This window comes from Zymoseptoria tritici, chromosome 15, assembly GCF_000219625.1.
Source record: "Zymoseptoria tritici IPO323 chromosome 15, whole genome shotgun sequence".
In the NCBI taxonomy this organism is placed as follows: Eukaryota; Fungi; Ascomycota; class Dothideomycetes; order Mycosphaerellales; family Mycosphaerellaceae; genus Zymoseptoria; species Zymoseptoria tritici.
This window is the reverse complement of record NC_018204.1, coordinates 447,161-459,947: the sequence shown is the minus strand read 5'-3', so window position 1 is coordinate 459,947 and position 12,787 is coordinate 447,161. Positions and strand designations below refer to the sequence as shown.

Here is a 12,787-nt window from a genome sequence, read left to right as displayed (position 1 = left end):
GCTTCGTAGACCCGTCCAAACACGCCGACGGTACCGTCACTCCCGCTGCCGACCGTTCGAAATAAATGCTCGGCGAACATTACTGCGATCGTGCTTGGATCCAGGGATGAGGAAAGAATGAGTGATCACATCCTGGGGTGAAAGGCCTGGTATTGTAAGCGATTCACTCTCTGGGGAAGGGAGTATAAGCGGAATTGCATCCGCGTATCTCAGACTCAACGACAAGGATTGGCGTTCGATTTTCCCCTTCGTACTATCATTCAAGCCTTGGAGTTGAATTCGACAGCCTTCTCAGATGCTCCGCCACAGGCTCGAAACTACCACGATCCGCCTTTGCTAAGTTCTTCAGCTTGACTAGCATCCTCCAAGCCTGGTAGTCAGTCTCCGCAGCGTCAGATCTCCTGGCCCAGCTCCTTCGGCGCACCCGCTTTAGTCTCCTTCCTCGGCTTCTTCAGCGGATTGACGTACATCCTGAGACTGCCCTCGATGTGTTCGATGTGTTCCAAGTAGAGAATGTTGAAACGATGCATGTGTTGAAACGATGCATGCGCTTCGACTTTCCCTTGTCCTACTGGTCAAGATCGTCCATGTTGGTAACTGAGCCTTTCATCTCCGTGCTGACCGCCTCAGGCGAGGTTTGCCTTCATGCCGGTCTTGTTCAATTTCGCTCTTGCCGTCATCAAGTGACCGGGCAGCAATGTCCCAACCCAACTCGAGGGCTCCTGAAAGTCTCAATATTTGGGCCCGGAACTGGACAGCGGCCAAGGTCGAGGGGGACGATATTAGAAAGATACCGTGATCGGCCTTTCACTCTCGTAGCGCATGGCAGGGCTGGCGCTTGTTCATGGCCACGCCGGTGGCTTTCTAGAGTGATATTGGCGGACCGTAGTGCTCAGGAGATTTCAATGCGAGCGGGCTTGCAGCATTGCCAGTAGGTCTTCAGCGAACGGAATGATTCGAACAGTCCTATGCTCCAGAGGGTTTTGAGTCTCGGTTCTCCTCGTGGCGCGAGCGGACTAAGGAATGTCCAGAACGGACGGCGTCGGTCTGCGGTGCAGAGATATCGATGCTTCCGAATGCTTCCTTGGGAGAAAGTGTGCGCTCATGCTGATGAGCATCGTAGTCACAGGGCTGGACCATATTATAGCGGCACATCTGCATTTCGAGACGCGACATCAGTCGTGAACGGCGTAGTATCCGTCCGCTGCACGAATCCTCTTACTTCCGATGCTTGTCGACTTCTCCGTGACCGAGTTCCGGCTTGTTTTTTCTTCACTCTGCATCTAATGCTCGATCGAGTCATATCTGCTAGTGGTTATAATTCGGCGTCGCATCAAAATTGGTGTGCAACGTTACCGGGTGCCGAACATCGACACTGAGGTCAAGTCGTAGTTGCACGATCTTGCTGCGCTGACGCAGGTGGTGGCGATTCGTCGCCAGATCGAGCCCTGTTGCTCCGCGTACGCAGCGCCCGTGTTTAACAGGCTTTCTGAGTACATCGTCCCCAACTCCCTCCCTCCGAAATCATGAAGCCATATTAGGACGGAATGGCATGGACGAATGTCGACCAAAGCCGACCCGTCTGGGATATGTTCACGCCTCTCACCAATGACCATATCGCTTGCGCATTGCCACACGCCACGATCCATCTCCATGCATCAAGAACCCAACAAGGAAATGGCGTTCCCTATCTGTGCTGTTACCGCATCCATAGCAATCGCTCGCTATCCTCTGTTCTGCTCAACGATGGCATCAGTCTCCTTGGCGAGCATCGCTCTTGACAGAAGAGTCACATGCTTCCTCTCGGGCTGCGATCTGGACTGCTGCGAGTGATCTTGATCGATAGCGTATGGGAAAAGTTGACTATGCAGCGTGGGCGCATAGCACCTGACAGCGTCCGGTGAAGAAGGACTCCGCTCTAGTGCTGGCGTAATGGATAGAGGCCGCATGGTTGGCAATGCCGGGCCGTGTCGATTGAGGGAGCACTAGTCGTCGCAGCGAGTTGCGCCTACTGGCTGGAATCAACGTCCAGTTACGTTCTGTGGCCATCTCGCCTCTCAGCCAATGAGGGAATTTATGTAGCCCAGCAATTCGCAGTCGCGAGGTGCGGAGATGGGAGAACATCGAGTTGGTTCGTGCGACAGTCTTCCGGTGCGAGCCAGTTCAGGTCGAAAACTGGTATGAATGTAGAAGCAAAACCAGGAGGGAGAGGTCAAAAGATCTAGATATGACGTTAGTGCAGCCGTAGTAGTGAAGACCGGTCGGTGTGGGACAACGAGATGCGATCAATGACTGGCCACGAACCCATTCCTTTTTGAGGTAGGTTGTGGACTGGAATGAGGTGATGGAAAGGACGCCGACGCTTCTTGCTCCTTCCGCGCGAGCCATTTTCTGTCCTTGATCAGCACAAGTGGGCGGAGACAGCATAGTTGCGCAGATTTGTAGCTACCCACCAGCTCCAATCTTGTCGGCAAAAGCTGATTTGGATACAACAACTTCAATCCTGGCGGACACGTGGCACTGAACTTTCACATCGAGGCAATCTCGCCATTGCACTGGCCAAGTCACTACTGCTTCCACCCTCCATAGGATGAAGTAGCGCAGCGTCTGCGCCATAAGTCCCTGACGATTGCTGTCACCTCATCGGCAAGGCCACCATGGATATTCCCTTCCCGTCAAACGTTCGGTCAGCTTTGCGAGGGAGGGAGGATGGTCGATGGACTGGATGGCCGCAAATGTGATCCCTCAATGACCAAGGACAAAGTCTCTGCGCTGGATGGACCGCCTGCGTGCCGTGTTGACCCGCGGATGCAAGGCATGAGAGAGTGAACCATATGCATAGCAATCATGTGGCGCCGGCCACGCATGTGGTGGTAATGATGCTTGGTTCCTGCGGCTCCAGCCTCCATTGCTGTTGCGCCAGACCTGGCAATCAGGACAACAGTAAAAGACCAAGAAGTTCGCTGTGATGAGTACCTGCCTCGACTGATTCTCCTCTCTGAATAGGACTAAGCCGTCTCTGCTCCCCCTCTCCGTCCCTCTTTCATTCTCGGCCTCCTACATGCCTGACCGATCCACGTAGTCTTCCCCTCCCCCTCACGTTGGCGCAAACATACGTAGATCGCAGTGGCTATTCGCAGAGCGTAATGCTTCAAAGTAATGAGTTGATTCTGGGACCCGGGTCTGGAGCAGTCGTGGCCGTTGGAGCAAGATAAGCCAAGACCAGAGAAGCACCGAGCTTGAGCAAAGCGCGCAGCCCCGGAAAGCAACCCTAATGCCTTTGCGAGAAGAGAACGAGGCAAAGTCGAAACATTGACTAGTATTCCAGAAGACAAACTCAGCGGCAAAGATTCCACAATGAGCGAAGTCCTCCGGTACATTTGGTCGATTCCGGATCGCGTAGCCGATGTCGAAGAGTGGCGGGAGCGAGGAGAGTCGTGGCGATTGGGCTTTTGATTCGAGGAGGAACCGCGGAGGTTTGGACGAACATAGAGAAGTGCAGTCAGTTGTTGGATGAGACTGCGACTTACCAATGACACATGGCCTGGACCAAATCTTTCGTTCACCGCGCTGTACGCTCGCTCCTCCATTGTCCAAGCACGAGTGTGGACCTCCAATTTGTGAAGAACAGGTCAGCGGTTTGGGCCTTTGCAGTCTTCATCCGATATTGCTTGGTGGATCCGTCGTAGCACCCGGAGTCCGTGCAATTTGGACAGCTCGCCGTGGACCAAGATTCCCAATACTGCATTCGAAGTCGCAGGGATATTTACTTGCCATTTCCATGTAGCCTCCGCGGAATGCTTTGACGAAGGGAGAAGGATTTTGAGCAGAGGAGGGATATGGTCGAAATGTACCGTTCGGCAGAGTCCTCGAGGTTGATCGTTACCAAATCGTCGCGGAAGAATGTTCGGAGGTTATTGCTGGCGGATAATCCGGGTTGGCCTCAACAACGCATTGATGTGAGCTCAATTCTGTCCGCGCTGACGGACTTGCAGCCGTTTTCCATCACTACCCCGCTGTGCGAAGACGATGCCGTGCAAGCGAGGGGCGGTCGAATATATGATAGTGCAATGTACCACCAAGTCATGTTCGTAAGTACGGCACTGGCCCTTCCGTCTTCCCCGGAGCTTGAGGTTGGCCGCCTTTGACTCGGGTAGAGCATGTTTACCGCAACTCGCCCGGTTGCCTGTGAGTGAATTGAGTCGGCAATGATGTTGGGTTCGAGCGGTGTCGTACGTATCGTACGTGGCCCACCAAATCCTGCCTTCGTGCATGCGTCATCGAACATCCCGACATCGAGACTTGCGACTGCTAGCCCTTAAAGAGGCAAGCATGCGCCCGTTGCCGTATGTTCACGAGAAGTGGAGGCTAAGACAGCAGGGAGATGGCCGCGAGAGTAAAAGCCTGCAAAGCTATTCGTGTTTCACGCTGGAGACAGACCCGAGACTGCTATAGCTACAAAAATGACTATGTAGCAGCGCCTATGTCTAATTCAACGCGGCAAGAGAAAGAGAGAAAGGAAGGAACAGAGGAAGGTTGATGAGAGGGAGCGTCCTTACCTTAGTATGCTATACAGCGGTGAGCATCGAGAGATTTCTCTCGAAGAATTGTCGCAGCATACCGTGGGAAGATTGCGAAGGAGATCGTCAAACAGCAGGACATGGTGCCATCCTCCATCGGTCATGGGACCAAGCGCCATAACATCTACCTTCGGAGCGACAGTGTTGCCAGACGCAAGAGGCGCTGCAGTAAAACACCTCCACGGCTTTTCTGTTCACTTGCGAAGATGCGAATGTGGTAGCCGCCGAAGTTGTGGTCGAGAAGTTTCTCCTCAAACGAGACGTAGATGTGTTGTTGGTGGGTGAGCGTAGTAGGCGTCTTTGTCATCGTGCGACCAGAAGGACTTGCCAAAGCTGAAGTTGTTCTCATCGTGGAGCCAGGAGGATCTGGCGTGTTCGGCGGCGAAAACGGGAGCGAAGTGTTATACTCCAATTTCCCTCGACCGTGCTCATTGCCTCAGGAGTCTCTTGCTTCAGCAGCACAGTGCCGACGAGTTTGTAGATCTTCGCAATATCGTCCGGATGTCTGGACTCCTGCTAGCCGGTAAGTTGACGGGGTCCAGTAAGAACACCAAGGCGGACATGCCTTCTGTGCACTAACGTTGTCCTGTTGCTGAGATTCGAGCCTTTGCCGAGCGGAGATTAGGGTGGTTTGCGAACGATGGCTTCGGAAGTGCCAGCTGGAGGGGGAGCGCTAGGAGCTGGACTTCTGGCGTGCGATCCACCATGCTCGCACCACGACTTTGACATTGCCGCCGTCGAAGTCAATTGGGTTAAGTAGTGGTTTCGAGTCAACAGCCACTCGAACGCGAAGCCTTTGGGCGCATGAAGTGGACCGGTCGAAGTGGGTGTAGGTGTGGGTGTAGTAAGAGCTCGGCGATGGACCCGCTGTGATTTCTGCACAGAAGTGAACTGGGCGGAAATCTGGCTAGCCGCGCAGCCCGAACGCAGAAGACGAGTGCAACAGCATTTCGCCGCCATGATCGCCGTCGTACTCCGTCCATCCACTCGTTAGAGCGCCTCGTCGAAGCGAACATCGAGGCTCTGGCTATGAATATACCGGTGTTGTGTCCGCGTCGTATGATCCAACGCCCCATGCTTAGAGTTTGATCTTCATTCTTTCGGTATCGAGAGGCACCACTATGATGATTGCTCCGTCTTCTGCACTTCCTTGGTTGCGAAAGGTCATGTTGCTCGGTGATGTCGTAGCCGACGAATGGGTGGAGGGGATCGAGGCGGAGAAGTGTGAAAGGAGGGTGGTAGAGATCAGTCGGCCGGGTGGGCGAGGAGGCGGAGGCGGCGGATACGGTGAGGTGCCATGGAGAATAATTCAATTGCGTGGGAGTCAAGTCTGGAGACCTGGAGCTCGGGTTGTTGTTGTGAATGAGGACTCGGGCATTGATGAGGAGAGATCAGGGCTGGACGAGACGAGCGACTGTCGGGACGATCTGAGACAAAGCTTACCTAAGGCTTGTCGGCGCTGTTTGAGCGCCGACAAGCTTCCGAGGCAGCCTGAGGCAAACCGTCGTCAACATTTGACGTTACCACATTTTGTGGAGGCCTCAGGCCACATTCTGACTTCTTCCAAGTGTACCACATTTCGTTAGTACTCGACTCCCCGCCCGTATTCCAGATTTGTTTTGTAATGCAACCTATCTGCAGTATCTACCGAAGAGATTGGCACCAATATTAACTACTATGTGTACGAGTTCATAAAATGTGGTATACTTTGTATGAGGAGCATACCACATTTTACTGAGGCCTTAGGCCACAATTCGTCCTTGGCGTGATCCAGCAACTTCACAGCCCACTTGCCCCGCCTGCTTAAGGTGCCTGCCGTCGCTCGTTCCGCCGACGCCTTTGGTACTTTCCATCTCCCTCGTCGATTGGTACCGCTACATCTCGCGCTCCTCTCCATCCTCTCTCAAGCTTTCCGCAAGTACGCAGCCTCATCACGCTCACTCCAACTTATTTTACCTCCGCGAGACAACATAACCATTCCCATCCAACCAGCAAGCGGGCAAGCATTGGGACCCCACTGACCCATGACGACGACTTTGCACACATTCCATTCACCTCTGAAGACCTCGGAAGGTCTTTCGCTGGATCCGGGAACTTGACTATGGACGGAGGAGTAGGAGAGGAGGTATGCGAGGGAATGCAGGCAGAGGAGAATGCGAAAGGAGAAGGGCCCAGCAGCAAAGGAAAGTGAAAGTGGACAAAGGAGGTGACTCGAACGAATAGGCGGAGGACGTCGGCGCAAGAGATGGGCGCAAGCTGATCGGATAAGATGCGCGGCGAAGATGGACAAGACGGCGGAATGAGATACGCGATGAAAATTGCCGGGACGGCGAAGACGGAAATGGCGGAGAAATGAGATATGCGATGGAGATTGGCCGAAGAGGAGATCTGGGGACGAAGAGTTGGCGACAAGCCTCGATCGGAGACTATAAGCCAAGCTCATCCTGGCGACCAAGTCTTCAAGCCATTTCCTTCATCTCTTCTTCCCGCAAGAGCCAAGTGCATGTTGGAGACCATTCTCCGGCCACTTGGTGTCGTCTGCACCTCACTCTGGCTGCCCCCTGGCCTTCTCAGAAATCTCCACCGCCAACACGCAGATAACACGCCCGGCGCCGTCAATTACGGAAACGCGTCTCACTCAAAAGCAAAGTTGGAAGATTACCCAAACGCTGCTCCTCGGAGGGGTAAGTTCTCGATGTTCGCCTTACGATTGTGAAGTGGACGCAACTGACTTTGATCACAGCTCAGCACGCTGACCTGGAGACTATCAGACTCGGGTTCGCCTCAAGGGCTACCTGCACACCTAGCTGTGCTCGTCGACGGATACGCAGCTTTGAGGAATACACCTTTGCTCGCTCCGCACGCTTTCAGGCTCATTCTGTACGAGGTAGCAGTGGAGAGACGAGCCGCTCGACAAGATTGCGGAGGAGAACAAGCAGCCCGAAACAAATGTCAGTCCTTTTGCTGCGATCCTGAGCCCGTCAACTCGAAGATCGCGGAAATCGAGCAAAGGCAGATCAACAGGCAGTAGTCCGTTTTGGCGAGAGTATTTCTCTTGTCTGTGCTAAACGGATCAGCTGCTAGGACCAACATTCAAGGCGCCTACTGCGCCCGCGCTTCTCTTCAACTGGCGCGCCGGACTCGGAGAAAGACAAATCACGAACAAAAACGATTGCCGATACCATCACCTAACCACACCATGTCGCACTCGATTTGTTGCCTCCGCCCTCGTCGAAAAGGACACAAAATCTGCAACACGCGCACCAAAACAACCAGAAGTCAGCAGCTGGAGAGGAGAACAAAGTCCGTGGAGACCGAAGAACACACGCAGGTTTGGAGTACAATCATCACTCGGAGGAGGCGGAGGAGGACATAATCAGCAAATTTTCCGCGTCCGGTGCCTTGCAAAGAGGAGCCAACCAGGCATCCTCCCCACCAGCGAACAGTGCATCACGACCCTCTCCCTTTGATGTCACATACGCTCTCTCCCAGAATCTTCCACCACCCACCACCCATCACCACCCAGATGAAACATTCGCGATCTTCGTGCCACCCTTCTTATTCCATCATGTCTTCCGAAGTTCACTCCATCATCCTGGCCGTCAGTCCGAGGGACGAGCGCATCAATGCGCTTTCGAATCTGCCATTTGATGAGAGAGACTCGGTCATAGCGCTCGCGCTCGCGGTCCGAGAAGGGTCGAGGAGAAGCGGAGGAGAGGCGAAGGAGGGTCTGCGGTGCAGCTTGCCATGCTAATGTGGAGAGGGACGATTCATCAAGGGAGAATGAATGCTTCGGAGGTCGCGTTTGGAGGAGTCACATTCCGGAGTTGCGGAGAAGTATTGCAGTAGTGAAGAAATGGAAGGACTGAGAGCGGAATTGAACAACTTGGAAGTCTGGCCTTGGGTGCTTGAAGTGGCGTTACCGGTCGTCGTCCGCTTTTGAAAGCTTGCCGGTGCTTCAAGCGTGCTCTCTCTTTTCCAGATATGGACGTTGACAGCATTTTCCACAGGACCACCCAACCTGCTAAGCCGCGAACAAGCAGTCTCATCGATGCGCCTCAAACGCTCAACCCTAACGCTGACTCTTCACAGTCATCTATACCAGCTCCAGCGCCAACATCCGCACTACGAGGAACGAAGATGGCACCACTGGACGAGATGCTGGTGATGAGACATTCGCGGCACTTTCGTGGACAACTTCATGATTTCGCTCAAACTCTGGCAAAAGATGTCCTTCCACAACGCGGGCATGTCGGCGCTCGACCTCACACGCCTCAAATCCTCGACCAATGGTTCCAATGTCGTCTTCTGGGTTGCGTTCAATCTGTACTGCATCGCAGGCGCTGTTACCGCGCAGGAGGCCGTCAGCGTTGCAATCAAGAGCTCGTTTCGATTTCATCGATATCATTTCCTGAGCCGGCGAATTACTCTACGCTGGACCAACTGGAGGGAGGTTCATGCTCTTGTCGCTTCAAGAACATCAAGCAACAGTGTCGATTGAGCACCCGCATTAGCGAGGGCACTTTCTCGACGGTCTACAAAGGCCAAAGACTTGGTCCCGGGGCACTGTCGAAAGGATTGGGATGTGGACGCCGACAAACGAATTGTCGATGCGAAGGTCGCGTACAAGTCCTCGAACGGCAGATCTGTCACCTCATCACCAAACCGGATGATGAATGGAGTGGGACTTCTATACGACATGCGAGACGCCGGGCATGACATGATTATCAATGGAAGCGTTCAGGAAAAGTCCAGCCACGCTGGCAAGCGGGTTCGGATTCGTATCGTGATTCGGATTCGGGTTTGGATCCGGACGGATTCTCATCCATCGATCTTGCGGCAATAATCCATCACTCACGCAGAAAGATATACATCGCGCCACGGCTTGCTGGGTTCCAGCACTTCTCAATTCCTTTTGCTTTTCTCTTGGTCCCCCGGTCTGATCACCAACCACCCACCTACGGGATGCAAGCAGCTACCCGCGGCAGCAGCAATGCTGCCACCGTGAATCCTGATTCTGAACCCCTGCTCTACTGCCAGCAGGAATACTCCTGACCGGCTCCGACTTGAAAAATGGCATTTCTTCTGGTCTGTTGATAAACCTCTTCCTCTCACCATGCTGCCATATGGTTGAGCTCTTGCATTCGACGTCCGAGAAAAATTCAAAAGCGGACCCTTCCCAGCGGCAACATCTCAAAGCCACCAGGACCTCACAACGACAACACCCGATCACCATGCCCACTACATCCTGCCCGTCTCTAATCAGCGACGAAGACCTCCTCGACCACATCCGGCTTCTGGAATCGACACTTCTCCCACACTTCCAAGCCCCACGACACAACCACGGCCAACCCTCAATGCCCAAACCCACCCACCTCGTCCTTACTCATCTCCTCCAACCCCACCGCTCCCGCTGCGTCTGCTGCAACACTAGGCGATCCCGCTTCCAGCCTCAAGCCCCATCCTTCAAAGCCGTCGACCACCTAGCATCCCTAGACCTCCACCGTCTGTCCGTCATGTCCCAGCGCAAACTCGCCCGATACCTCCACCCTATCGTCCGGGACTGGATGTGCCGCAGGTGCCATCACGCCGAGACCGTGGGCATCGAGCAGCGGAGAGTCGTCTTGCAATGGGTGCGTGAGCTGAGGGGCGTGGTCGCCATGCTCGTCAGAGGGGAGGCGCTGCGGAAGGGTGTGCACCGCCCGCAACTTCCGCCTGTCGATCTCACCCGAACGATGCCATCATCGTCGTCGTCGTCGCCGTCGTCGTCACCACCATCGCACGATCGCGACGAGGAAATGTGTTGCATGATCTGCACGTCACCCATCGCCCCTCGTGCCGCCAAGAAGACCTGCTTCCAATGCAACAACGCCGTCCACAAAACATGTTTCGAGCAATACCGCGACTTTGAAGATTTGCACCAAGCGACGACCCTGACCACGGAGCAGGCGGTGTTGCATCTGCCCTGCATTTACTGTCGGTGTATCGTTCTCTCCGTACCGCGCAGTGAGGATGGGAAGGTTGCTTGGGCACGGAGGAGGGAGGAGGTGGAGAGGGCGGATTGGGAGCTTGCGAGTGGTTTGCAGGAGTCGGAGGATGGGGAGCAGGAGGAGGTGGTGGATGATGGGGAGGAGCAGGAGGTAGTGGATGATGGGGAGGAGCAGGAGGTGGTGGATGATGGGGAGGTTTGGGCGGTGCAGGATTCGGAGCGGGAGATTGATGAGTGGCTTTTTGGAGTCAGGGAATGAGATGACAGCGCCTAATTTCGGACGGGACGGAGGAGGTATGATGAGAATGTGTGTTGGAGGACTTTTGCGGTTGGGGGGTTCTTGGAATCATTGGTGGATTGTTGGTGATGTATTCTTGAGACCTTCCATGTTTGTCCGAATTTTGTCTCCGTTCCAAGATTTCAGAAGACTGAATGTAGTTCCACCATCAACCGGGTCGTCGGTTAATACCCACGAACATCCGGACTGCCCAAACAAAGACATGGCACCTCAAGGTTGGCAAGAACTTCACCACTTCACAACTTGGACATACCTCATCCTTTGATGCATATCTCGCAGCCTATTCCCCAAATCGTCAACGCCGGACGGATCGACCACGGACATCACTCTCAGAATTGTCATTACCAACCGCCGCGATGACCATCCACAACGGCTTCAGTTTCGACTTGTTCGACCAATCCGCCCGGAGAACTGTGCTCTTCCAAGACGGAGAACGATACTGGGCCTACAGACCACTCTACGATAGAATGTGCGCCGGACAAGCCCGTGGTACCGTCGCCTTTTCCGATCTCCGGCCTTTGCCCTGCAGCCTCCGTCGACCACGGCAAGAAGTGCAAGCTCGAATCCTGCGTCTACCTAGAAGGTGGACATCAGCGCCAAAGCAACAGCGAGCACCGAGAAACAAGAGCCCGTAAGGAAGAGCTGTGATCATGGAGCGATGCAAGACGAGCAGCCTCTGGGCTGCGCCCAGTGAGTTCTTTGTGGAGTGTGTGAGCTCATATACATGTGCTGAACATCTTTTCGAGGGAGTCTCTCGCTGAACCCGCCGAAGACGATGTTCCGATCGAGCAGGAATGCTTCTCCAAAGCTTTCTGATATCCCAAGGCGAGGCAGCGACTGGAGAGGAGTCGGACAGTGCGCGCAGTCGCTTCTTGCAATGACCGCCAGATGAAAAGACGGAGCGATCCTATCAATGAGCAAGATGCGCGGGACAAACGTGACAGCCAGTCGCGAGCTGCTGAGCGAAGAGCGCTGGGCGATCAACCGGATGGCCAGACTAGGGAGAGCAATGACCGAGAAGGTTGCAAAGTGCACAAGAGTGGGTTGAAGCAACATTGATTGGACAAAACAAAGAGTCGTTGATTGCATTGGTTTCGCGGAGGTGAACGTCCATCAACATTCCCTCTCCCCTCGCCCACACAACAACTCTCTCGCAGAGCATGATTCCTTTGGCTCTCCAACGTCCAGCGGCTGCGGTGTTTCGTGTACTCCCCACCTCTGTCCCACGAATCTGTCGGTGACGCTGCCTGCTCAGCCCGCACCACGATCGGTCAGGACGGCACGATCACCACAGCTGCCTTCCAGTCCTATATGATCACCGGCTGCGCCGGCACCATCGCTTCCTTCAAGAATTCTGGCAGGATATTGAGCGTTTGCGCTCGTCGTGGTCGCAAATTTCAACAAGATTGAACACAAGGTCCTGGCGTCAGAGGCCTCGCTGAGAATGGTGGGAAACAATGCAATCATCCCGTAGGAGTCTGTGCCAACGATGTCGGCCAAGTCCACTACGTTGCGACTTCGAGGGTACGTGTCACAAAAGTGAGGGAAGAGGTTCACGGCATGAAGCAGTTGGATATTGTCCGCAACTGGACTTGAGGTTACGTTGAGGGAAATTGGACGGGATGGACCATGAGAAAGAGTTTGAACTGGACAGCTTGATATGTGGAGGGAAAAATCTTGCGTGAGGTGAAGGTATCGGCGCATCAGCATCTGGTAGGAGTCGGGAGCGGAGGGCGGGCGGACGGAGGTCTGCGACCCAGAGAAGAAACGTCGGTCCTCCGACATGCACATCTTGATCGAGTCTCTCTAACCATCTGAACACGCCGCGCTCATCCAGTAAAGGACTGCCGCACCTCAAGCTCGTTCGACCTCAACCTCCGGCAGACCGAATCCCACTTCCCAGCCTTCACAAACTGTTCG

General features: G+C 54.4%; 2 protein-coding genes across 2 annotated transcripts; both read left to right on the top strand.

Annotated features, from left to right (window-relative positions):
* Positions 1 to 9,814: 9,814 nt before the first annotated feature.
* MYCGRDRAFT_97676 (uncharacterized protein) lies at positions 9,815 to 10,828 on the top strand (the record flags this gene model as incomplete). Its single annotated transcript, XM_003847313.1, has 1 exon — positions 9,815 to 10,828. One exon carries the CDS (start codon positions 9,815 to 9,817, stop codon positions 10,826 to 10,828), a length of 1,014 nt encoding a protein of 337 aa, XP_003847361.1.
* A 320-nt stretch (positions 10,829 to 11,148) lies between these two features.
* On the top strand, positions 11,149 to 11,733 carry MYCGRDRAFT_106620 (uncharacterized protein; the record flags this gene model as incomplete). Its single annotated transcript, XM_003847314.1, has 1 exon — positions 11,149 to 11,733. The coding sequence occupies one exon, from the start codon at positions 11,224 to 11,226 to the stop codon at positions 11,500 to 11,502; it is 279 nt and encodes a 92-aa protein (XP_003847362.1).
* Between the last annotated feature and the right edge of the window lie 1,054 nt (positions 11,734 to 12,787).